At 48.6% G+C, this 23,316-nt stretch overlaps 1 protein-coding gene across 1 annotated transcript in view; it reads left to right on the forward strand.

Annotated features, from left to right (window-relative positions):
- Window positions 1-3,747: 3,747 nt before the first annotated feature.
- The window catches only part of NTSR1 (neurotensin receptor 1), a gene marked incomplete at both ends in the record, with an annotated part of 37,243 nt that continues 17,674 nt past the window's right edge, over window positions 3,748-23,316 (forward strand). The window contains one exon of the mRNA XM_080925203.1: window positions 3,748-4,464. Coding sequence (XP_080781329.1) covers window positions 3,748-4,464 — 717 coding nt within the window. The remainder of the gene's footprint in view (window positions 4,465-23,316) is intronic.

The following is a 23,316-nucleotide window of genomic DNA, read 5'->3' on the forward strand; positions in this document are numbered from 1 at the left end:
CACACATACACACTCACACACTCAAATAATAAGAAAACAAATAAATAAACGTTGACCAGCAATACTGATGCACACCTTTGATCCCAGCACAAGGATGTAGAGACAGATCTCTGAATCTATAAAGTGAGATCTAGACCACAAGGTTACACAGTGAGTTTGTGTCTCAAAACAACAAGAACATAATTTTAAAATTTTAACCAAGATAAATAAATAGATTATAGATGCAAGTCAGTGGTAGGCTGCTTGTCTGGCACATGCGAGGTCCTGGGTTCAATCCCCGGCACTATGACAGCAGAAAAGAAGCAAATAAATAAATGTTTGCTGTGTTAAGTGTCTGAGCCTTCGAAGTTTCTTAGCAGAAAATTACCAGGGCCATGATTGTAAATGCATTTACCTTTAAAAAGGAACTTTTATTTTTGATTGTGGATATTGGGGGCAGGGTATGTGCACATGAGTCAGACACCAGTGGAGACCCGAAAGAGGGGGTCGGGTCCTATGGGGCTGGAGTTACAAACCATCTTCTGTGGTTTGGGAACCAAGCTCTGGACCACTTCAGTTAACAATGAGCCATCTCTTTAGCTTTTTGAACTTATTAAGAAATCCTAACTGTGGTCTAGGGTCCAGAAAAAGGAGACATGGGAATCTGAGCATCTGTGGCCTCCTTTGACTGGAGCCTGTTGACTATAATGAGTAGGTGGCATCGCTGTTGTCTGTGTCTGTGTGAGCAGTGCTGGGGAGTCACGGGGTCAGTCATCAAACCACATAAACAAATATCAGCTCCTAGGAAGGCATCTGCCGCAGCCTTTCACTGGTGGCTCTTTGAACTTGGCTTTCATGGGAAGATAATAGCTAAAAATTCCACATAATGACAGGGACTCAGCCTTACCCATATCACACAAGGAACCTAGGAGGCTGGAATCAGCCTGCATTGTATCTACATCTGGAAACCCAGACCCTGTCAATAGACCTCGACCCTTGCTGCGGAGGAGACGGATCAGCTCTGGCCCTGGAAGTGGGTCCAGACCAGGAGCAGCTGGGACCACCCCGCAACCCACCCAGGTTTTCTGATCCCAGCACAGTAAGCCGTGCCTCCAGAGCCTTGCTTACCCATAGATATGTGGGGCTTCAGTTTGTCAGTGTGCAGCTTGGGTCACCTATGGACACATCTGGACCCAGGCTTGACTCCTGTACAAGGCGCTCAATGACATGTTCTTTAGAGAGGGGTCCCGTTGGAAAGCATGGATTGAAGATGAAGCCATGCAATGAAAGGTTCTGCGTGAGCCTCCCTGGCACAGAGCACAAAGAACAATCTAGAAGTGTCCAGAGTTGGGGCCACTGGCGAGCCCCCGTGAGGGCCTGCAGCATCTTTATGAATATCCAGGGCTTCTGAATGGTATTTTCCTAGCTGGTTTTAAGCAAATACCTCTTCGTAATATGTGTGCTAAGTTGCCATTTATGATTTTTTTTTTTAAGTTTTGATACTATGGGAAAAGAAAGCTTTGGAGACACAAGGCTGGCTTAGCCCAAAGGTCAGGACTAGAAAATTAAACATGAACTCATGCCACCTTTGAGACGGCCTCTCCCTCGTGGCTGCAGCTCCCATTGCCAAACGGATATATTCCTGTGGCCATCAGCTAGGACCCTTCTCTGGAGTCCCCCCACCCCCGACAGAGGAGGCCAGATGGTGGTTGGGTGGGTCTAGGAGAGACCAAGGACACCACAGGGGAGCGAGACATGGAATCGATATAGCCTAGTTCTACTTCTTCCTAACCATGTCACGGCCAGCAGGCCTTCCCCTGCCCTCCACACTCTGCCTGTGCTCATCAGTTGGAGCACAGACTCTGTCAGAGAGCAAATGTGCTCTTAACTGGGGCAATTTTCAAGCCCACCTCACCTGCAGTTATGGGCAATCACCAGAACCCATCAGTACAGATCTCAAGTTCCCTTCCAGAAAGGAAGAAGCCGAGGCTCACCCAATATTAAAGGCCTGTTCAACCCCTACACCCTCAGCCCGCTGTACTGGTTTCTAGGAAGGGGACACAGTTGTTTCCTTTGAAAGCCAAGTGTTTAAGCTCTGCTTTTCCACTCGTTAGAATTCTATGATTGAGCACCAGCCTTTTGCCTGAGCTAGCACTCTCAGGTTGAATGCTGAGGTCTGAGGGTCTCCCTGCTGGCTGAGCCCAGAGTCTCTGATCACGGAAGGATCCCTGGTCTGGGTCAAAGCCTCAGCCACTTCTTTATTACCCTCTTTCTCCCTTCAGCCCACTCAAGATCCCTAGTTCCAGCACAGCAGGTATAGCCAGCAAGGTCCATGCAGGGACCTCCATTTGCCTTCTTCCCTGCAGCCCTGGGACTCCTGAGGAGAAGGGCCCAGAGGGCCAAGTGGGGAAATAGAGGCAAGAGCCCTGGGAGCAAGCAAGATACAGCAAGCCTGGGAGCTCTTGCTAGAGTCCCTGCCAAGGAGAACAAGATGAAAAGACCTTTGTTCCCTGGGTCCCTGTCTGGGGTAGGGTCCCCTGGGAAAAGCAGAACTGGGCTGAGTGCACAGGCTGCAGGGTTTCCTGCAAGGACAGACGGGGCTCTGTGTCACCCACAAACCTGCCGTACCCCTCTGAAAGACGACGGGTCACTGCTGGTGGCCAAATTCAAGTGACTACAAGAGGACAGAAGAGCCCATCATATCCAAGGGCAGCATAAAACCATGGGGTTGCCTAGGCTGCGTGGAGAGGTGGCTGCTCTGCCTCCTGCTCTACGCTTTCCCTCACCCGACCCTTCACCAAGAGGGCCCCCTGGGTGCTTCTGGCACCCCGCAGGCTCCCAGAAGGGAAGGAGGCTGAACCAGAAGTACAAAGACCCTGCCATACCAGCAGGGTGTCGCCTCCTTCTCCGCCTTCCCCTCGAGTACAACCTCCTGTCCCTAAGGGAGCTGAAGGCGACTAAGGGTAGCTTCCTTTTTGGGGTGGGAGAAGTTGGGAACCAACGATCAGGAAAGAGAAGACTGTGCTGCCCGGGAGAGGTTGAAAGGAAAAATCCAATATCCCCGCATTCTCCCTCACCCTGTGGGGAATCCTGTTTCCTGGGGTACTCATCCTAGCCCAGGTGGTCCTAGGAAACGTGTAGGGGTAACCGTCAGCCAGTACCCGGGTGGGGAGGGGACAGTGGCTGCGGCGTCTCTGACTCTCCAACACCCACCCTCCTCCACTGCTGGGCGCGCCGCGCAGCCGCCAGCTCAGTGGAAGCGCAAGGAGCCCGGCAGGCTCCGGCGCAGCAGGAGGTGTGCGAAGTCGGGTGCGGGAAGAGCTCCAAGCAGAAGAGGGAGAACGAGGGTGAGCACGCTGGGTTGCCGTGCGTGCGCTCCGCTCTGCGCCACAGGCTCGCCCAACGAAGCCAGCAGGGTCGTGGTCCTGAAGACATTGCTGCCACCCAGGAGTGCAGAGAACCAACCACAGAATCAGGAGGTCGGTAGCAGCCCCGATCTAGGCAGGCTAGGGACCAGGGGGTTGGGGGTGCCGAGGAAGAGCGGAACCGGAACGCAGATCCCAGACTCTGGAGGAGAAAGAGTGGGTCCCTGAGCCGGCAAGTCGCTAGCCCCAGAGCTCCCAGGATCCCCTGGATAGAGCGCTTCGACGCTGGACGGCACGCCCCCCTTAGCTTCCGCACCCTCTTCCCTGAGCGCCTCCTTATCTGCCCCTGGAGGGATTTCCACCTGCAAAGGTGCAGGACAAAGCAGCGTACCGGGCGCCCACCATGCACCTCAACAGCTCCGTGCCGCAGGGCGCTCCTGGTGAACCCGGTGCCCAACCCTTTCCGTGGCCACAGTCTGGACTGGAGGCAATGCTCCTGGCGCTCGGCTGGAGCAATGTTTCTGGCAATACCTCGGAATCCGTCCAGGCAGCGCCCAACAGCGACCTGGACGTGAACACTGACATTTATTCCAAGGTGCTGGTGACCACTGTCTACCTGGCACTCTTTGTGGTGGGCACCGTGGGCAATTCGGTGACAGCCTTCACTCTAGCGCGGAAGAAGTCGCTGCAGAGCCTGCAGAGCACTGTGCACTACCACCTGGGCAGCCTGGCACTGTCTGACCTGCTCATCCTGCTGCTGGCCATGCCTGTGGAGCTATACAACTTTATCTGGGTGCACCATCCCTGGGCTTTTGGGGATGCTGGCTGCCGTGGCTACTATTTCCTGCGCGATGCCTGCACCTATGCCACAGCCCTCAATGTAGCCAGCCTGAGTGTGGAGCGCTACCTGGCCATCTGCCATCCCTTCAAGGCCAAGACCCTCATGTCCCGCAGTCGCACCAAGAAATTCATCAGTGCCATATGGCTAGCTTCGGCTCTGCTGGCGGTGCCCATGCTCTTCACCATGGGCCTGCAGAACCGCAGTGCCGACGGCCAGCATCCTGGCGGCCTGGTGTGCACGCCCATTGTGGACACAGCCACTGTCAAGGTCGTCATCCAGGTAAGAGCGTCTAAGTGGGGACTCGGCTATAGCACATTAGAGGGCACACCAGGGCAGCTGGTTTCCCATTTGGTTTCTTTCCATTGGAGACTTTTAGCAGTGTCACCTCAGAAGCCCTGGTGATTCAGGGCACCACCTGGGGAGACACAGCAGTGTTGTGGAAAGAACTGTGCCTCAGAAGCTCTTTTTTATTTCTCCCTTGTCCCAAAGTAGACCCCAGTCCCAGTGGCCGCATTCTGAGCAGCCTACGGAGAGCATTCAACAAGGCTGCTTTTAGGAGGCTAAAAAGGGGTGGGGCACACCCAGCAACTCTTCTTCCTAACTTTTCACTCACAGACACCTGCCCCACCCTGCTTACTCCCCATCCTGTTGAAGGGGGCTTGAGCCCCAGTCAGTGACTTCTGTTTACTGTGAGCCTGCAGGAACTCTCAGGGAAGAGAGTTGCCATTGGCTTCTCAAGAAGCTACAGGAATCCCTGGACCCCCCAGGCTGGCTTCCCCCAAGGCCTTCTGGCTGCCCCTCCTGGACCCAAACCCAGGAAGGGGAGCTTTAATCTCAGACTTGTTCCCAGTTGGGTTGCACTGTCCCCGTCTTCGAAGTGAGGTGATCGCAACAAGGGCTGTGAGAGGGGCTTGCAGGCCCCCAGTCCGAAGCACGCCAGGCCCTTGCTACTGCTGCCTGTGGTGTTTCTGCAGAGCAACCTGGAGTGTCTCTGTGTGGAGGGACGTGATGAGGTAAATAAGATTGGGATGATGGACCACAGTCCTCTGTGGGTCTGAGCATAGAACCAGGGAACCAGATGTGAGCCCTCCTTCGAAGTTACTAGGAGAGCAACTCAACATTGCTGGGAGCTCATCAGGAAAGGACCATGAGGAAGGAAGTGGGTATCCACAGGGGCAGCCAGAGCAGAAGTAACATGTTAAGCCAGGTGTGGTTGTGCCAACACTCCAGAGGCTGAGGCAGGGGGATTTACAAGTGTGAGGCAAGCTTGTGAGACCCTGTCTGGAAAACAACAACAACCTTCCCCCAAAAAATGAAGAAACAAAGAAAGAAAGTTTTGAATAGTTTCTTAGCTCTAGACCCTGGGTACCCATGGAAGTACGGGGAGGGTTCTCTTTCACCACAGGGTGGGCAAGAAAGGCAGAGAATGAGAAGATCTGGCCAGGGGCTCCTGCCATGTCAGAGGGCCCCCAAGGAAGCTGGCTGTGCCATCTGTCCTGCCCAAGCCATCTATAGACTTCCAGAGCCTCACAGCAAGATCCTGTGGTCATATAGTATGTCCAGGTGACACCCAGAAACCAGAAATGCTGGGTCAGTTGTAACTGGCATTCAAACATCTCAGTCAGCGTCTAGCTTAACAGTTCGTCTCTGAGATGGGCTGTGGGGTCAGAGATAATACTCTTGTGCTACTAGTGTCCCTGTATAAGGTCCCTCCTGAGCTGCCACCTCTAACAGGGCTGAGTCAGTACCCAGCCGTTTTAGCAAGGTCCTCTGCATTAAGCACATTTTTGTTGGGTGCTCCATGTGACAAACAGTAGGATTCACCACAGCTCCGTGCTTCCTTTGAGGCAACAGGCTTCTTCCTTCAAGCTCCTGTCTTCGATGGGCTTTGTAGGAAGGGGGCTTCCCAGACCACACTGTTCCCAGCCCCTCCAGCTGTAGGGCCTGGGCCAGGGGCAAGCACAACTCTTCGTCATCCGCTAGACAAAGCCCTTTCTGAAGTTCCTGCAGAGCTCCCGTTGGAGCCACAGAACTGGATCTACATATGACAGACAGGGTGTTTCCTCCCTCCCAAAGCTCTCTTGTCTGAAGCTTGTCATTGCTTGGCAGTTTCCGGGTCCATTTGACAGGGTCCTGGTCACTGTCCATCAGCAGTGCTTGTTGAGGACAACCGGTCCTGGGCAAGGCTCCCCTCAGTAGCCGTCACAGTGTTGGCTGAGTGTTTACTAAGTGCCTGCTGGTGGCCTTTGTGCCCCTGAAGAACAGGGCTTTCCTTCTCCCTTAGAAGTCTCAGGCTCATTCTTGGAGCGACTGATTACAGCGTTCTCTTCCTCCCTCTCATGTGAACAGCTGACCAGGTCTCTCTGGATGAGACCATCCCTCGGGAGAGGCGTGGGCCCTCTCACCCCTCCTAAACCACTGTCTGCTATCTGAAGATGTATTTTGTCCCTGGGTTCATGAAGTTTGCAGTGCCCACCAAGATGTCTGGGTACATGACGCAGATGAGCGTGGCTGCCTTCTGTTCTCCTTGTGTCTCCAGTCAGGGCTGGCTACCCCATGACTCCATCCTCATGGCCATATTTGGAAGTATTAAAGTGTTGACCTCTTTCCAAAACAGGGACATCTCTCTGCCTTAGTGCCTTCCGTGAAGACTGATACTTTGTACACTTTAAGGATTTCATCTTAGGCACTTGTAAACAGAAGTTATTCAAAACTGAGCTGAGAGTGTAGGTGGTAAACTTCTGAGTAACTGACAACAGTTTAGAGGCTGGGTGTTTGGGGGTAGCGGGATAGGGTAGAACCAGGCAGGCGGTGGGAAGACCAAAGCAGCAAGTGAACCCTGTTGCCAAGCTCCTCCCAAAGGCTCAAGATCTGGCTCTGAGCTCAGAGGACAGGAGGAAGAGCTGAGACTGGGGACTTCCTGGTGTCCAAGGGTTCCCCAGTACTGTCCCTGAGTAACATGTATCCCTGACGCCATCCAGGCCAGCCTCCTGCTCTGACCTTGGGTCTTCTAGTAGTTGCTAACCTTGGGGATTATGTCCCAGTACACATAATCCTGTGCGCACACGTACTAATGTGCATACATAGAGAGAAAGGTGAGCCCAAGGACTGTGTCCATCCTCGACATCATCTGCTGAGTTATCCTTGGAAAGCAATGGAAGCATTCCTCTGTGGTCAGACCCGACAGCAGCAGCAGCCCTGGATAAGGTAAACAGGGGGCAGGAGAGGCGAACAGAGGGAGAGGTGGTGCTGCAAGTCTACAGCAGATCAATAGAAAGGTGTCTGACGTGTGCAGCAGCTGTTAGGCACGACTAGGAAAGGGGAAGCCCTGTTTCAATGGAGTTTACAGAAACAGTTTCGGGGAAGGGTCACAAGTTTGTGTGAGTAAAACAGTAGTGGACACTGAATATTGATCTTATTTATATATGCTGCAGTGTTTAATGATCCTAGTTTAATTTTTTTTTTTAAGTTACTGTGTGTGCCCATGCTTGGGCACACACTTGAGTGAAGGTATATGTGTGTGTGTGAGTGTGTGTGTTTTTCTTAAAGTTACTGTGTGTGTGCAATGGCACAGACACTCAGCTGAAGGTTTATGCGTGTGGAGTTCAGTTCCCTCCTTCCACTGTGGATTCGGGTGTCAAATACAGCTTGTCATGTTTCACGGGGGCATTTTCATCATCCTGATGACTGGAGTTTTTATTTCTTTTTTTAACTCGTGTGTCTGAGTGTGTGTGTGTGTATGTCTGAGTATGTGTGTGTGTATGTGTCTGAGTATGTGTGTGTATCTGAGTGTGTGTATGTGTGTCTGAGTGTTTGTGTGTGTCTGTGTGTGTGTGTGTGTGTGTGTGTGTGTAGCCATATTCTGGGGCTGGAGTTTCAGAGCTGTGAGCCACCTCATATGGGTGCTGGGAACAAAATTCCAGTCCTCTGGGAGAGGAGAAAGTACTCTTAACCACCTAGCCTTCCCTCTAGCCCCTGATCAAAGCTTTTTTCTTTTTTTTTAATATTTATTTTATTTATATAAGTACACTGTTGCTGTCTTCAGACATACCAGAAGAGAGCATCAGACTCCATTACAGATGGTTGTGAGCCACCATGTGGTTGCTGGGAATTGAACTCAAGACCTCTAGAAGAGCAGTCAGTGCTCTTACCCACTGAGCCATCTCTCCAGCCCAAATCAAAGCTTTTAAAAGCACAACATGGCTATATATTCCTGGGCATAGTGCAGTATGTCTGTAATCTCAACTCTCAGGAGGCTGAGACAAAAGCCATGCATTTCCAAGGCCATGATTATACAACCTTGCAAGATTTCCTAGCTGTCTGTGTTTAAAGGGGGAAAGAGATTCTCAAACCCTCTCCTCCTGGAGTTGCTATCAGTCAGTGTTTTATCAATAGCTCTAGGAAGCAAGCTAGAACAGGACAGGCTTTTGGCCAATGTCTTAGGGTCTTACTGCTGCCAACAGATACCATGACCAAGGCAAGTCTTATAAAGGACAACATTTAATTAGGGCTGGCTTACAATTTCAGAGGTTCAGTCCATTATCATCAAGGTGGAAGCATGGCAGCATCCAGGCCGACTTGGTGCAGGAGGAGCTGAGAGTTCTACATCTTCATCTGTAGGCTGATAGCAGAATACTGGCTTCCAGGCAGCTAGGATGAGGGTCTTAAAGCCCACAGCCACAGTGATACACCCACTCCAACAAGGCCACACCTTCTAATAGCACCAGTCCCTTTGCTGAGCATACACAAACTGTCACAGTCAAACAAGCCAAATTAAAACTACCCTCTTCAAGCCAGACACCTGTGCCAGGGCCGGTTTGGAAGTTGGCAGAGACTCCCAACACCCAAGCCATCACCCAGGAGTGAACAGTTGAGGGCCACTCCAGGCAGCAGTCCAGAGCTGGGTTCAAATCTCAGCTCTATCGATGTCTCTGCCACAAGACCCAGGACACAGCCTGCCAACCATAGATGAATTAAATCATATTAGATGCTTGTAACTGCCAGAGCCTAAAGGATCTCTCAATTCACAACCCGCAGGACTCCTTCCACTCCAGGGAACAACAAAGAATCGTTGTCGGCGAGGCCACTTTATAGAACAGCAGACAAAGCACAAGACTAACTATTACCTCAAACTGCTTTCTCCCCTAGAGCCTTAGAGTGCTTTCGTCATCTTTGACACCCCCACAAACGAAATCTAGGTCAGGGACAGGGCCAGCTGGCCAGCACCTGACCACCTCCTCTGAGAGATACTTTCTGCCTGAGACATAGTCTAGGACGTGTCTCTCCAATGGCTTGTTCTGAGGAATCTTCCTCGGAGAATGTGGGGTCCTTAGGATCAGGAACACAGCTTGGTAGGTCAAAGGTCTCTCATAGGCTCCCAGAGTGGCGTGTGCCGTGTCGAGAAAGAGGGAGGGACAAGCTGGGGCAGCTGGAACCACGGGCATTAATGGACAGACAACAACGCAGTGGCTTTTACTCCAGGAAATGAACAACGCCAAGTTTCCCAGCAGAACCATATGGAGGCATAATGTTTTAAGAGTACAAATATGTCTTTCTGCCTTTTAGGAATCAATGTAGGGAACAGTAAGGGTAGTAAGGAGGCAGCTGCCTTATTCTATTACTCCAGAAGAGTGGCTTAGACTGGGGCTGGGAGAGAGCAAACAAAGACCTGACCGGATCCTTCCCCCTCTCTTCCTCCTTCTCTCCCTCCTACCCTTTCTCCTCTCCCCCTCCCCCCCTTCCTCTTTTCTCCCCGGCCACCAGATCAACAGGGTTCAAGAGCACTGGCAGCTCTTCCAGAAAGCCAGGGTTCAATTCCCAGCACCCACTTGTCAGTTCAAAAATGCTGTTACTCAGTCTAGGATATCTGACATGGCCTCCTGGTCTCCTTGGGTAATGTATGAATGGGACACGTAGGTATAACACACTCAGGCAAATATTCATACACATAACACTTCCAGTCTCTCTGGGTTTCTCTATTGTGTCTTTAATTTAATTTATATTAGTGTTTTCATGTCCTAAGTCTGTTTCCTTTCATTTGTTCTTCTTTCCCTGGACTGACTGAGTGATTTTCTTGTTTTGTCTTTTTCTGAGATAGGGTCTCACTCTGTAACCCGGGCTGACCTTGGGTTTGCAACTCAATCCTCCGGCCTTAACCTGGGATTACAGTATAAACCCAACATGACCAGTTTATTAGTCTAGATTTCTTATGGTAAATATTTAGATTATTGGTTTAAGAATTTCATTGTTGTTGTTATTGCTATTATTATCATTATTGGGACAAGGCTTTTCTATATGGTCCTGGCTGTCTTGGAACTCACTCTGTAGACCAGGCTGGCCTCAACATCACAGAGATCCTCTTGCCTCTGCCTCCCCAGTGCTAGGTTAAAGGTGTGAACTACAATGCCCAGCATGAACATTATTTATTGTATAAACAATTAATGCGCCAAGATTCCTCCTAAGTACTGCTTTAGTAGCATCACAAGTTTTTTGGTTTTTTGTTTTCAAGACTGTATCCTTTCTTGTTCAAACATTTTCTACTTTCACTCATGGGTTGTTTAGAAGCGTTTCTACTTCCTAGAAGCTCGGACATGCCTCCAGACTCCACTGTGCTGTGTCCATTCCTAACCCAGTCCTATCGTCTCTGAAGGATATGAGTTTAGCTTGTTGAAGACTGTTTTATACCCAAGACAACAGATTGCACTGGTGGATATTGCACAAGACAGTGTCAGAATGTTCTGTTACTTACAGAATGTTCTGTAAGGGCCAATGGTTGTCGCTGGTCTTGAACCGCTAACGTTTCTGTTGGTCTAATAATACAGTCTTTTTCTTTCATGACCTCTTATCTTCTTATTCATCGCAGACAGGTCTGTACCTCAGGCAATGTAGTTACATGTTTTTGTTGTTTTTGTCTTGACATAGATTTTATTGTATAGCCCAAGGCTATCCCCAAATGAGCATGCTCCTGCCCAGTGTCTCGAGTGTTGGGATAATGGGTGGGTATCAAAATGCCTCTCCACTGCCAGGTAAAGAATCGGTTTTTCCTTCTTTCAGGTCATCCCTTTAGGTTTCTCTGTGATCACCAGATGACACAGGGGAAACCGAGGTCCCCTCTTTGGATTCTTAGTCTTACTAACAGAAGAATTTAAAAATGGATTCAGATAGAAGCTCAAGGATGATTCCATTAAAGTTTAAAAAGGAAAACTCCGGGGGCAATCTCAGCAGCTGCCTGAAGAAAAATAAAGGGAAAAGGCCATTTAAGCCTGTAGGGGAGTCAGACACGTGGCAAACACAAGGCCATATAGATGTGTGTGTGTGTGTGTGTGTGTGTGTGTGTGTGTGTGTGTGTGTGTAGGGGGTAGCTTTGGAGAAAGAAACCCAGAGTGTCAGGAAAGCATATGTAGGTTCTAGACAGCATCCTGAAGAGACAGAAAAGGGAAAGGAGGCTGGGAGGGAGAAAAGTGAGACCATACAGCTGGACTCATGGTGGTTTATGGGGTCCATGCACTGGGCAATTCTGGAAAGGAAAATTACAGTATCTCTAAAGGAAAAAATTGTTCTCTCTCTCCATTTAGCACAGTTTAAGGTGAGTCATCCTTCCTAACAGTGGTCCCTTGGGCAGTTGACTGAGCAGGCCCATTGGGAATTTTAGGTATTCACCCAGGCAGCAACCCCAAGCTCCTGGCCAGAGGAGATGGGCTTTGTTGTTGTTTGTTTGTTTGTTTCTTAACGGGCCTTTATTGTGACTGTACCAATACCATGAATGGATCTCATGGTCATCATTTCCTTTGGCGAGAGCGCTATTCCTTTCAATAGTAACTTTAGATTGTTTCCTGAGCATTTTAAACTTTGTTGTGTTTTGGATTGTGTCAATCCCCTGGAGAATGTTGGTATTTTCTTGAGGTGGGCAGCCAGTCCAGCGTGAGCTGTACCATCAGTCAGTGATAGTGCTGACATCAGTTCTGTTGCTAAGTCCCCAGTTTCCCCATCCTCAAACCCTTTACTGTGTGTTACGTGTATGTACCATGTGAAGACAATCCCAGGACTTATGTGGGTCAGTCGGAGATTCTGTGAGTCCGTTTCTACCTCCTCTCAGATTCCTTCCCATGATCCTCAGTTTCTTGGGCTCCTTTTCTCCAGCCTGCATGGAGGAAGCCAGAGTCTTCAGCTGGCTTTTCGGAGTCGCCTCTCTATTTGGAGCTGTGGTGAGTGCTCTGGCAAGGCAGTTCCTACACTTTCCTAAGCTCTCAGAATCTGGTAAAGACAACCTTGTGGTGAGGCCCAGACACGCCTCCCACTTCTACCTTGGTTTACCTCGGGGTCCACTCCAAGTTAGACTTCTTGTCAGTGGGTCACCTTTTCCTACTTCTCCGAGTATTTGACTGTTTTTAAATTGGTGATAAACACTGCAGATAACACATTAAAGCTACACACACACACACACACACACACTGATATCGAGGTTTGCTTCAGCTTATTAGAATAAGGTCCAAGTAGGTGATGCTCTGCTGAAAGATCAGTGTGATAACAGCCCTCCCCCCCGTTTCACTAAGGAGTCTTCTGGGGTCTGTCTGCACCCAGCTCTACCAGCACAGGATCCACAGAGAAGCCCTGTGTGGATCCACAGCCCAGTCACTGAACTCTGCCTTGTCAGCTTAAGGAGCTCCCAAAGACTCCATTGCAAAAGCATCCCCAAACGGTGAACTGTGGTGCTGAGAATGGTTGGCGACCTGTCAGAACATGGGGCCTACGCACCTGGCAATGGTTTATGGGCGTTTATAGCAGCAGATCTTGTCCAGTATCGCAAGCAAAAAGCTTTCTCCAGACTTTAAACACTGCCTACATGGACAAATATCCCAGGCAGCTAAGATGCAGAACTTTGGTTTGAAGGAATTACTACACCAGTGTTATAAAGAGGGCATAACAAAGGGACATATTGGACAAATGTTCAGCAACTCTTACACTAAGACTTACAAAAGGAACAGAGTTGTTTGGATTTCAATGTGTTGAGCCAGTTGTCTGTGAAAAGGTGAATTTATTGTAAATCCCAGTAACTCTCCTTTGCGGTATTTAAAGGTTAAGAGCATTCTTGAGAAAGCTTTGTTTTCTTGTAACTCAAAATCGGCTCTTCTCTTTAAAGATGCTACACTTCCAGCCCCTCAAGGTTCAGAGAGCCCTGGAGCTGTTTGGAAATAATCTCTCCCTGGAAACTGTTAGGACTAAATGCTCCCAGCCAGCCAACAGTCCAGCACATAATTTCCAAGACTTCAGTAGAGCCACACATCCCCAGCTCCTGTGGGTCCAGGAGGACACTGCAAAGCACATCTGGGTCATGTCACTTGGAAAGCCAAGGACCAGGTGTCCGGGGCTTCAAGCTGGTCTGGATCCAGAGGAGACTAGCTCATCTATAAACCTGTCTGCTAGGCAGGATCTGCACAGTAGGAAGTAACTGTCCAGAGTCAGATTTATTGCCTTGGGGTGGGGAGAATCCATTTTGCTGTGGTGGACTGTACTCCTGACGGACCTTCCCTCATTAGGGCTGAACTAAATCCCCAGGTGATGAACTTGGTGAGGTGCCTTGTACCTGATTCTGACTTGGACCACTGCATTTCTGATCCAAGCAGAGGAGGATTGTCTGGCCTCTGCACCTCGGAGACTCCGGCATTACTCAGATGCTGGAGCAGTGATCTGGGGTCATCAGGGTCACACCCGTAGCAGAAGAAAACATTTCTGGAACAGCTAGGCACCCCTATGGCCCCCAGGCTGTCAAATGCGTCTGTACACTGGAAGCGGGTAATTGCAGGGCTCTTAGGCACGTTAGCGCCTGTTAAACTTCCTGCAATTAATTTTCCTGACAGCTTGTTTAAAAGGAGCCGTCTAGTGTATTAAAAATACCTGTGTTTGTGGCAGATCATCCAGGCGGCGCTCACAAAGCCTCTAAAGAGAATCACCAGGGGTAGATGTCCACACTTTAAACTGCTCTAACCTCAAACGAGTTTGAGCCTGCTGTGAGAAGCCCAAGAGTCTCTAGAGCATGTCTGAGACCAGTGGTTGTCAGAACCCAGGGCTTGGTGACCCCTAATGGCTCACAACTATAGGATAGATTCTCTTATGGTCCCAGAGACCAGAGGTTCGAATCCCAGGGTGTCTCTCGGGGCCATGCTTCCTTCAGGGGCTTTAGGAAGCTCCTTCCTTTTCTTCCAGGAAGGATGTCGGCTCATGGCCCCATCCCTTCAGTGTTGAGTTGGTCTTCACACCTTCTTCTCTGTATATCTGCCCTTTAGCAACATTTGTCATGAGATTTAGGGCCCACCCTGAACCAGGACAATTGCATCTCAAATCTGAGACTATATCTGCACTGCACACACACACACATACACACATACACACACACACACACACACACACACACACACACACACACACACTGCCACCACTATACCTTTAAGAGAGAGGCAGAGGCTAGATTCCAGGTCTGGTCTTGCTGGTTCCAGGGCACAGCTACTGCTGGTCCTTGAGCTATGCCTAACCGGTACACTGGGGGACCTTCATAACAGAAAGAGCAAAACAAACCAGAAAGATCCAGATGCAATCACAAAACTTCCCACCCCAGTCCACAAATGTTGATGGTGACTCCTAAGGCCAGCAAGACAGAGCCTCAAGCTGGGCTTCTTTTTAGACTCCCCTGCCAGGGCAAGTTGGGCCACAGGGAGAGCAAGCTATTAGCCCTTCTCATACAGTCTGTGCCTTCTGGGTGACCGCTGGGCTGGAACAGCTCCATTATCTTCTGTTTTGTTGCGTCCTATGCTGAGATGTTAACCACTGCCGTTATTCTCTCCTGGATAGATGCCAGCCTGGCCCCCGAGGGAAAGCAGGCTGGCTCCCTGCTTGGCTGCGTCTTCCCCAATGCTATCTGTACCGACTCCCCACAGCTTGCCTCTGGATTCCATCACCACCCACCCTCTCATTGACCTGGGGTGGAAAGGGCTCCTCTCTGCTTGACCAGCTTGCCTTATCTGTCTAGCTTTTCTAGTTGCTAAGAGGAATGTGCTAGCTAATTCCAGCAGAACCCTGAGCCACAGTATAGCAAACACAGGAACAGATAGATCCCCGTGACAGCACAGAAGGTCGTCACGGCCACAGCATCGTGGCTTGAGTCCTACCTCTTGGTTCCTGCTGTCTTGTAACTTGAAGCATGTCTCAAAAAAGCTCTGTTAGGGCCTCGGTCAGGGAAGCTATGACTATGGGGACACTGAAGGGCAGCAGTGGGGACATTACTAGGCTAAGTTCCCAACAGAAGGAGGAATGGAGACTGGTCTGTGGTTGGGCTGCTCAGCTTCAGGTTATACTCAGGCAAAGGCTAGAGAGTCAGGCTCTAGGAAGATGTGGCAGGCAGGTGGTCCTGGTCAGAAGGCTGGATGCTCTCCCCGAGAGACTCACTGCCTGTTCCTGTGAGGGACGGGTCTGTAACATGCTTTGAGTGATCTAAAATAGGCATACCCAACCTGCACTCTGGCCTGGGACCTGACCTGGATCAGCATTGTCCCACAGATGGCTGTGATTGACACCAGAAAACATTTCAGCTCTTCCCATAGCCTCCTGCTGGGTTTTAATGGCATTCTTCCTTGACCTTTGCAACTAATTCACTACACAAATGGGCATCTTGGTGGGCCCTCTGATACTGGCCAAAACTGTCAGCAGGGTTGCCTTGTAGCTATCAAATCTCAGGCACAAGGCTATATAGCAAGACCTTGTCTCAAAAAACAAAAACAAAAACAAAACCTGAGCAGGGTGTACTGGCTGGTTTTGTGTCAACTTGACACAAGCTGGAGTTATCACAGAGAAAGGAGCCTCAGTTGAGGAAATGCCTCCATGAGATCCAGCTGTAAGGCATTTTCTCAACTAGTGATCAAGGGAGGAGGGCCCCGCCCATTGTGGGTGGAGCCATCCCTGGGCTGGTGGACCTGGGTTCTATAAGAAAGCAGGCTGAGCAAGCCAGGGGAAGCAAGCCAGTAAGTAACATCCCTCCATGGCCTCTGCATCAGCTCCTGCTTCCTGATCTGTTGCAGTCCTGACTTCCTTTGATGATGAACAGCAATGTGGAAGTGTGAGCTGAACAAACTCCTCCCCAAATGCTTCTTGGTTATGATGCTTATGAAGGAATAGAAACTCTGACTAAGACACAGGAGAAGTGAGGGAATAAAGCTGGGAGGCATCGTGGAGGTGTGGTTTCTCTGGAGCCTGAAAGACAAGCTCCTGCTGCGGGAGCTGCTCCAGTTCATCCCTCCTGCTTTAAAAAGGGTCCTGAGGAGGACAGACTGTTTAAGAACAAACCTGGACAGGCTGGAGAGATGGCTCAGTGGTTAAGAGCACTGGCTGATCTTCCAGAGGTCCTGAGTTCAATTCCCAGCAACCACATGGTGGCTCACAACCATCTGTAATGAAATCTGACGCCCTCTTCAGGTGTGTCTGAAGACAGCTACAGTGTGCTCACATACATAAAATAAATAAACAAAACAAACAAACAAAAGGACAAGCCTGGAGATGCGCCCATGGGACCCAGTTCTTCTCTCCCTGGGCGTTGGAAGCCATGCTAGCTCCTGTCTGCAGTTTCCCAGAGACCTGACGACCTGCTCCACCCACTAATGTCCAGGCTTTCCTCATTACTTTGCTGTTTGGGGGTGAAGTAGAGCTGTTCTGCACAAATAGTGGGGTACCTCCTGCGGCCTTTTTTGAATATGTTACAGACTCTCTAACATGCTCCTAAGCCCAGCTCTACTTGCCTATCAGCACTGGGGCTGTTGGAAACAGATCACTGTTTTCTGGGTCTTGTCTGTCTCTCTGGGTCCATTGGGAAACCAAACTCCTTAGGGAACAAGCTGGTTCAAGTACCAGATTTCAGCAAGGAGTGAACTTTGGAAGTAAACAGAGGTGTCGCTACCTGGAACCATGCATGGTCCTCCTTCCTCCGAGACAAAGCCCAGCCGGCAGACTGAACTAATGCCCGCTCTCCTGGAGAAGCTGCTGAGCACTAGCTAAGCCTCTAATCCTGCATTGCAGTGACCATGTCCCTTCCTCAGCTGCCTCTGTGCATGCATCCTGAGAGTCTCATGATGATGGATAGTAGGACAGGTTTCAGGAGTAGGTGGGAGTCTGATCTGAAGGCAGGGATACAAATGCCATAATGATCCCAGCATCTGACCCATGATCCAATAATGATTCCAGCATCAGATTAATGATCAATAATGATCCCGGCATCTGATATGATCAATAAGGATCCCAGTGCTTGGCCCCCACCTGCTCAGAAGGACCCCAGGCTTCCCTCCCGTGCTGTGTCTTTAGTGTGCTCGTGAGCTTCAGTCCTCTGAATGAACAAACAGAAAGCACTCTGTGAACAGGAAAGCCTCCTTTCCACCATTCACCAGCCTTGCTGCCAGGAATTCTTACAGTTCTGTTCCTAACAATGGAGAGACGGAGAAAGCTCATCCTTGACGTCCCTTCACCAGAGCGGGTGGACTGTGGTGTAAACAAGGTGTTGTGCCCTCATTGCCTGTCCGTTCGGAGTTGCTGAGACCAGCCCTGCACAAGTCCTCTCTGGAAGACAGCACATGCTCAACTGAAACATGCCTGTGTCTTGCTCAAACTCAGAAAGAAAAGGAAAAGGGAACAAGAGCCTCTCCCAGAGATCTGGAGTTTCTGACAAGCAGATTTGGGGAGAGTTACAAGTGGAGTTGAATTTGTCTCATCCCCTGGTCAGTCTGGCCAAGAATCCATTCAAGAACCACCTACACCCAAAACCAGCCTTTACTGGGTCCTTATTCAGGACAGTGGGGCTTTGGGAGATTGTCAGCTACATTTATTTCAAAGCAACTATACCTGTCCAGTTAGCAGAGGATGGACCACCAAGACCACCTCAGTCTTCCAATAGATCCAGAGAAAGCCATATACGAAAGTAGAAGATGATTGTCGAGATCTGTCCAGACCCAGCTGGACTCCTGTGGGTAACAGGGAGTCTGCTTTAAGTGGTCCCCAGTCCACACACAGTTTAAATGTTCCTCCCCTAGCCTCTCTGCTGTGACCCTGTGTGCATTTCTGAAGCAGCTGTTTCCATTGAGGGAGACAGGAACTGAGAGATGGAACTCGGGAAGTTTGGGAAGCCAGGCACTCCTTTTGCTTGAGGAGAGGTACATCGGAAGCACACAGTACTGAGGGAGTCTCTGGTTAGAAGAACCTCCAGTTGAGCTAGGGATGTTGTTTTAGAACATTCCTGTCTTTGTCCATTGCTGTATTGGTTGCTTTTTCTCGGTACTGTTACCAAATACCCGACAGGGGGCAATGTAATGAAGGAAGGGTTTATTCAGTTTGCTTTTGAGGGCACACCCCATCACAAAGTGAAAAAACAGCTCTGAGAGTGGCTGTGGATTCAGCGGTGGGAAGGTAAGGCAGCTGGTTACATTGTATCCAGAGTCAAGAAGGGGAAAGTTTATCTGCCTGGGCTCTCGTTGCTCCTTTTTGCCGGCAGTATTTCTCAGTTCAGCATGCTAGACCCTGAGATGTCCCCTTCACGTTTCTTTCCTCCATTAAATCTCTCTAGAAACACCCTCACAGACCCCCCACAGATGTGTCTCCCCTGTGAGTCTGAACCCAGTGGAGTTGAGGTGCTAATCAAGGCCTTCCATCTTGTAAAGTGTTAACAGGCAGCACCACACCAGGTGCATAGTTTTTCATTAGTGGTTCTTACATGAGGTTCCTGTTTAGACTTTTGCCCATTTTTTTATTTGTTTTCTTATTTGTTTTTAAGAGTTCTGTATATTTTAGACAAGCCTATCAGATGTGTCTTTCGCAAATAATGCCTCCCAGGCTGTGGCTTCCTCTTACTTAATCTTGGTTATGGTTTTATGAGAGGAATTTACAATATAGCCAGGGCTGCCTCCAACCTCTCATCCTCCTGCCTCAGGCTTCTAATGCTAATGCAGATGTTATAATATCATGCTCAGTTTTGTCTTTTTACTCTTTTAACAATATTACTAATTTTAATAATAATACCCAGTTTATTGGGTTTTTTTTTTCTTCACAGAACATTCTTCTATTTAAAAATTCAGCTGGTTGTGGTGGGTTACATGTGTAATCCCAGCATTTGGGATAAAGGGGAAGAAGGATCTGGAATTCAAGTCATATGAGACCACATGAGACCCTGTCTCATAAAACTAAACAAATAATTAAGTATTCATCACTAAACATGGAGCTGTGTAGCCCTGGCTGTCCTGGAACTCACTCTGTAGACCAGGCTGGCCTTGAACTCATAGAGAACCACTTGCCTCTGCCTCCTACCTCTGTCACATGCCTCTGCTGAGAGTAAAGGCATGTGCCACCAACACCCAATAGGGTTCCTTCATCTTTTAAAAAGCAAAATCAAGGGTTTTCTTTTCTTTTTTTTTTTTTTTTCTTTTTTTTTTTTTTTTTGTGGGGTGGGGTGGGAGGAGGGTGATGCTAGGATTAGCAAGGCACGTGCTCTGCCACACCCAGTCCATATTTCATTTTCTATAATATAAACAGTATTTTATTTTTGTAAAGTTTTCATTAATTACTTAGTATACAGATACTGTATCGTGGGGCTGGACAGATGGCTCGGTAGTTAAGAACTTCTACTGCTCTGGTAGAAAGACTCACGTTCAATTCTCAGAATTCTCACTGAGTAGTTCACCACTGTCTGCAATTCCAGGTCCATAAGATCCAACACCTCTTCCTGCTTCCACAGTACACATGTGTGTATGTATGCATGCATTCTCACATGTACACACACACACACACACACACATACACTAGAACAAATATTTAAAAAACAGAATATTTAAATACTATTTAAAAATAGTGTTGTATTTTTTAACTTCAGTTATTCATTGTTGACATACAGGAAAGCAGTTAGATTTTATTAACCTTTTATCTTACTTTCCCATAATCATACTCGTTCCGAGAGTGTCAGTTCTTTGGTGTTTTCTACATATATGTCTATCAACACACAACGCTCTTTTTCTTCCCAATGCATATACCCCACCCTTTCTTGTCTTTTTGGCTAGGGTTTCTTGCACAAGGTTAAGTTGCCATGGTTCTGGGCATAACTTGCTCCTCATCCTAGTGGACCTATAATCTCATCAGTAGTAAGATGTTGTCTCCATTTCTAGCTTTCTAAGAGTTGAGTCATGAATAGGCTTTGGATTTTGTCAAAAGCATTTCTTGCATCTATTCAAGTAATTGTTTGGATCATAATCAAGTGAACCATCCTTGCATAACTGGGGGTCTTGCTGTGTGGTTTGGGTCTCGTTTGTGCTTGTCTTAGGCTTACTATTGCTGTGAGGAAATACCATGGCCAAATCTCTGGAAGGGAAGGGTTTGTTTGGTGTACAACTTACAACTCATCATCAGAGAGAGTCAGGACGGGAACTCAAACATGGCAAGAACCGGGAGGCAGGAACCAATTTACTAGCTTGCTCCCCATAGCTTGCTCATCTTGCTTTCTTATAGATCCCAGAACCACTTGCCTGGGGGTGCCCCGGACACACACAGTGGGCTAGACCCTTCCCCATAAATTCATTAATTAAAAAAATAATGCCACAAAGAGGCGGTTAACGTGGCATATGTCTTTAATCCCAGCATTCGAGAGGCAGATGCAGGTGGATCTCTGTAAGTTCGGAAACAGCCTGGTCTACAAAATGAGTTTCAGGACATCCAGAGATGTTACACAGAAAAACCCTATCTAGAAAAAACAAAGATATGTTAGATAGATAGATAGACAGACAGACAGATAGACAGAAGCATTTTCTCAGTTGAGGAGTCCTCCTCTCCAATGAGTTTACCTTGTGTCATGTTGACACAAAGTTGCCAGGACAGGGCTATTATGACAACTGCCAGAGAGTAGGCGCTTTACAACAAACAGGACTTTATTGGCTTCCTGGCTTCAAAGACTGAGAGATCAAACTCCAGGGACCACATTTTGTGCTGGCCTCTTTTGTTTGCTTGTTTTTGTTTTGAGACAGGGTGTTTCTGTGTAGCCCTGGCTGTCCTGGATTTTGATATGTAGACCAGGTTGGCCTTGAACTCACAGAGGTCCATCTGCCCCTGCTTCCCTAGTGTTGGTATTGAAGGCGGGTACCACCATGCCTGGCTTGGTTAGGGTCTTCTTGTGCTTGTAATGTGGCAGAAGGCATCACAGGGTAAGAGCAGGTAAGAGAGAAAGCAAGAGGACCACATTTGTTTTTATAGCAAACTTACTCCAGGATAATGAAATCAGTCTATCTGTGAGGGCTCTTTCTCAGGACCTAAACCCTCTTTCTAGGTCCTACCTCTCAGCCCTGTTGACTATTATGTTTCCAACCCATGTGTTAACATTCTGTCTAAGCTCTGCCTCACAGTTACCTGGCAACAGCCAGGTATGCCTGACACCATAAAGGGGGCTGCTTGCCCCCTCCTCACTCTCTTGTTCTCTAACTCTCTTGCTTTTCTTTTCCTGCCCCTACTCTCTTCCCATTCCCTTCCTCCCTCTTTCTCCAGTGCTCATGGTAGGCCTTCACTCCTCTATTTTTCCCTCCTTCTCCTCTTCCTTCTCTTCCTCCTCCTCCTCTTCTTCCTCTGTCTCTCTGTCTCTCTCTCTCTCTGCCCCTACTACTGGCTCAACCCCATGCCCTGAATAAACTCTATTCTAACTATACTGTTGTGTGGCTGGTCACTGAGGAGGAAGCGATGCCTCAGCTTGGGTCCACCAGAGGCGCTCACTCCCCCAACACCTCCATAGAACTTATCCCCCTTTTCTTTATCTTCTTATAAACACATCACCATGGACTTTGGAGAACACTGTCATGTGTGCGTACTGACAGTATTTTCTTAAGGGATTTTGCATCTGTGTCCCTAAGAGATGGCCATCTGCATTTATCACGTGTGTGTGTGTGTGTGTGTGTGTGTGTGTGTGTGTCTGGTTTTCTGGCTCTAGGGTAACGCTATCCAGGCTGGTGCTTCCCGTTTTAGAAGGTTATTGAATATTGATTAGATTTCTTTATAAAGACTTCTAATTGTTTCTTCTTTGAAAGTTTTGGCGGATTCAGCATTTACCCATTTCATCTACACCACGCCAGGCATCTTCAGTCTGTGGTCTGTAAGCCACGTGCATTTCAGGATAGCTCAACCCTAAGTGGGGCAGTTGGCAGGCTTCAGGTTTTGGAATGTTCTTTGATGAGAAGCCACCATGGGAATCAATGGGACTTGTCACCTCACTGCACGGACAAAGGCACCCAAACAGACTGAATACCATGAAATCTGTGAGTGTGTGTGTGTGTGTGTGTGTGTGTGTGTGTGTGAATATTCATGTAAACATCGGACTTGCAAATTCAAACAATTTAAATGTCATGAGCACCTGTGGCTGCCTTGTGGAGAAAATCTGTCAGGGAAAATGCATCTTGACTGCAACCACAGCAGGAGGGACCTGCAGCCCTCTGCACCGCCCTCAGACAGACAGCCCTCCATGGGCTCACAGCCCTAGGAGGGTGAAAATTAGTGCTAACTTGGTGAGATTGCAGTTTTCTACAAAGCAACTGGGTGGGGCCACAAGAATCTTGGGGACAGCTGTGTTTCCTTGAGCAGGTGGCTCCTCCAGGAGGATTCTAGCCCAGCCTTCCCATTCCTGGTTCACAAAAAAAAAAAAAAAAAAAAAAAAAAAAAATCTAGAAAGCTCCTGCACTCTGGTTCACCTGTAGCTCTGGGTGAGTCCCAGTGGGAAATAAATGGAGATATAAGATGTGGTGGTTCTCCCTTAATATTGTTCATTTTTGGTCTTAAAAAACAAGGCATGGGAGCTGGAGAGATGGCTCCGCGGTTAAGAGCACTGACTGCTCTTTCAGAGGTCCTGAGTTCAATTCCCAGCAACCACATGATGGCTCACGATCATCTGTAATGATATCGGATGCCCTCTTCTGGTGTGTCTGAAGACAGTGACAGTGTAGCCATATACAAAATAAATAAATAAATCTTAGGAAACAAACAAAAATAAATAAGTATATGTGCGGAGGTGTTTGTTTGTTGTTTTTTAGTAGTTTCTCACTGAACCCAGCGGGGCTTCAAACTGAAATACATGTGAGGCTGGCC

The sequence above is a fragment of the Micromys minutus genome (assembly GCF_963924665.1).
Source record: "Micromys minutus genome assembly, chromosome: 11".
NCBI classification, from domain to species: domain Eukaryota; kingdom Metazoa; phylum Chordata; class Mammalia; order Rodentia; family Muridae; genus Micromys; species Micromys minutus.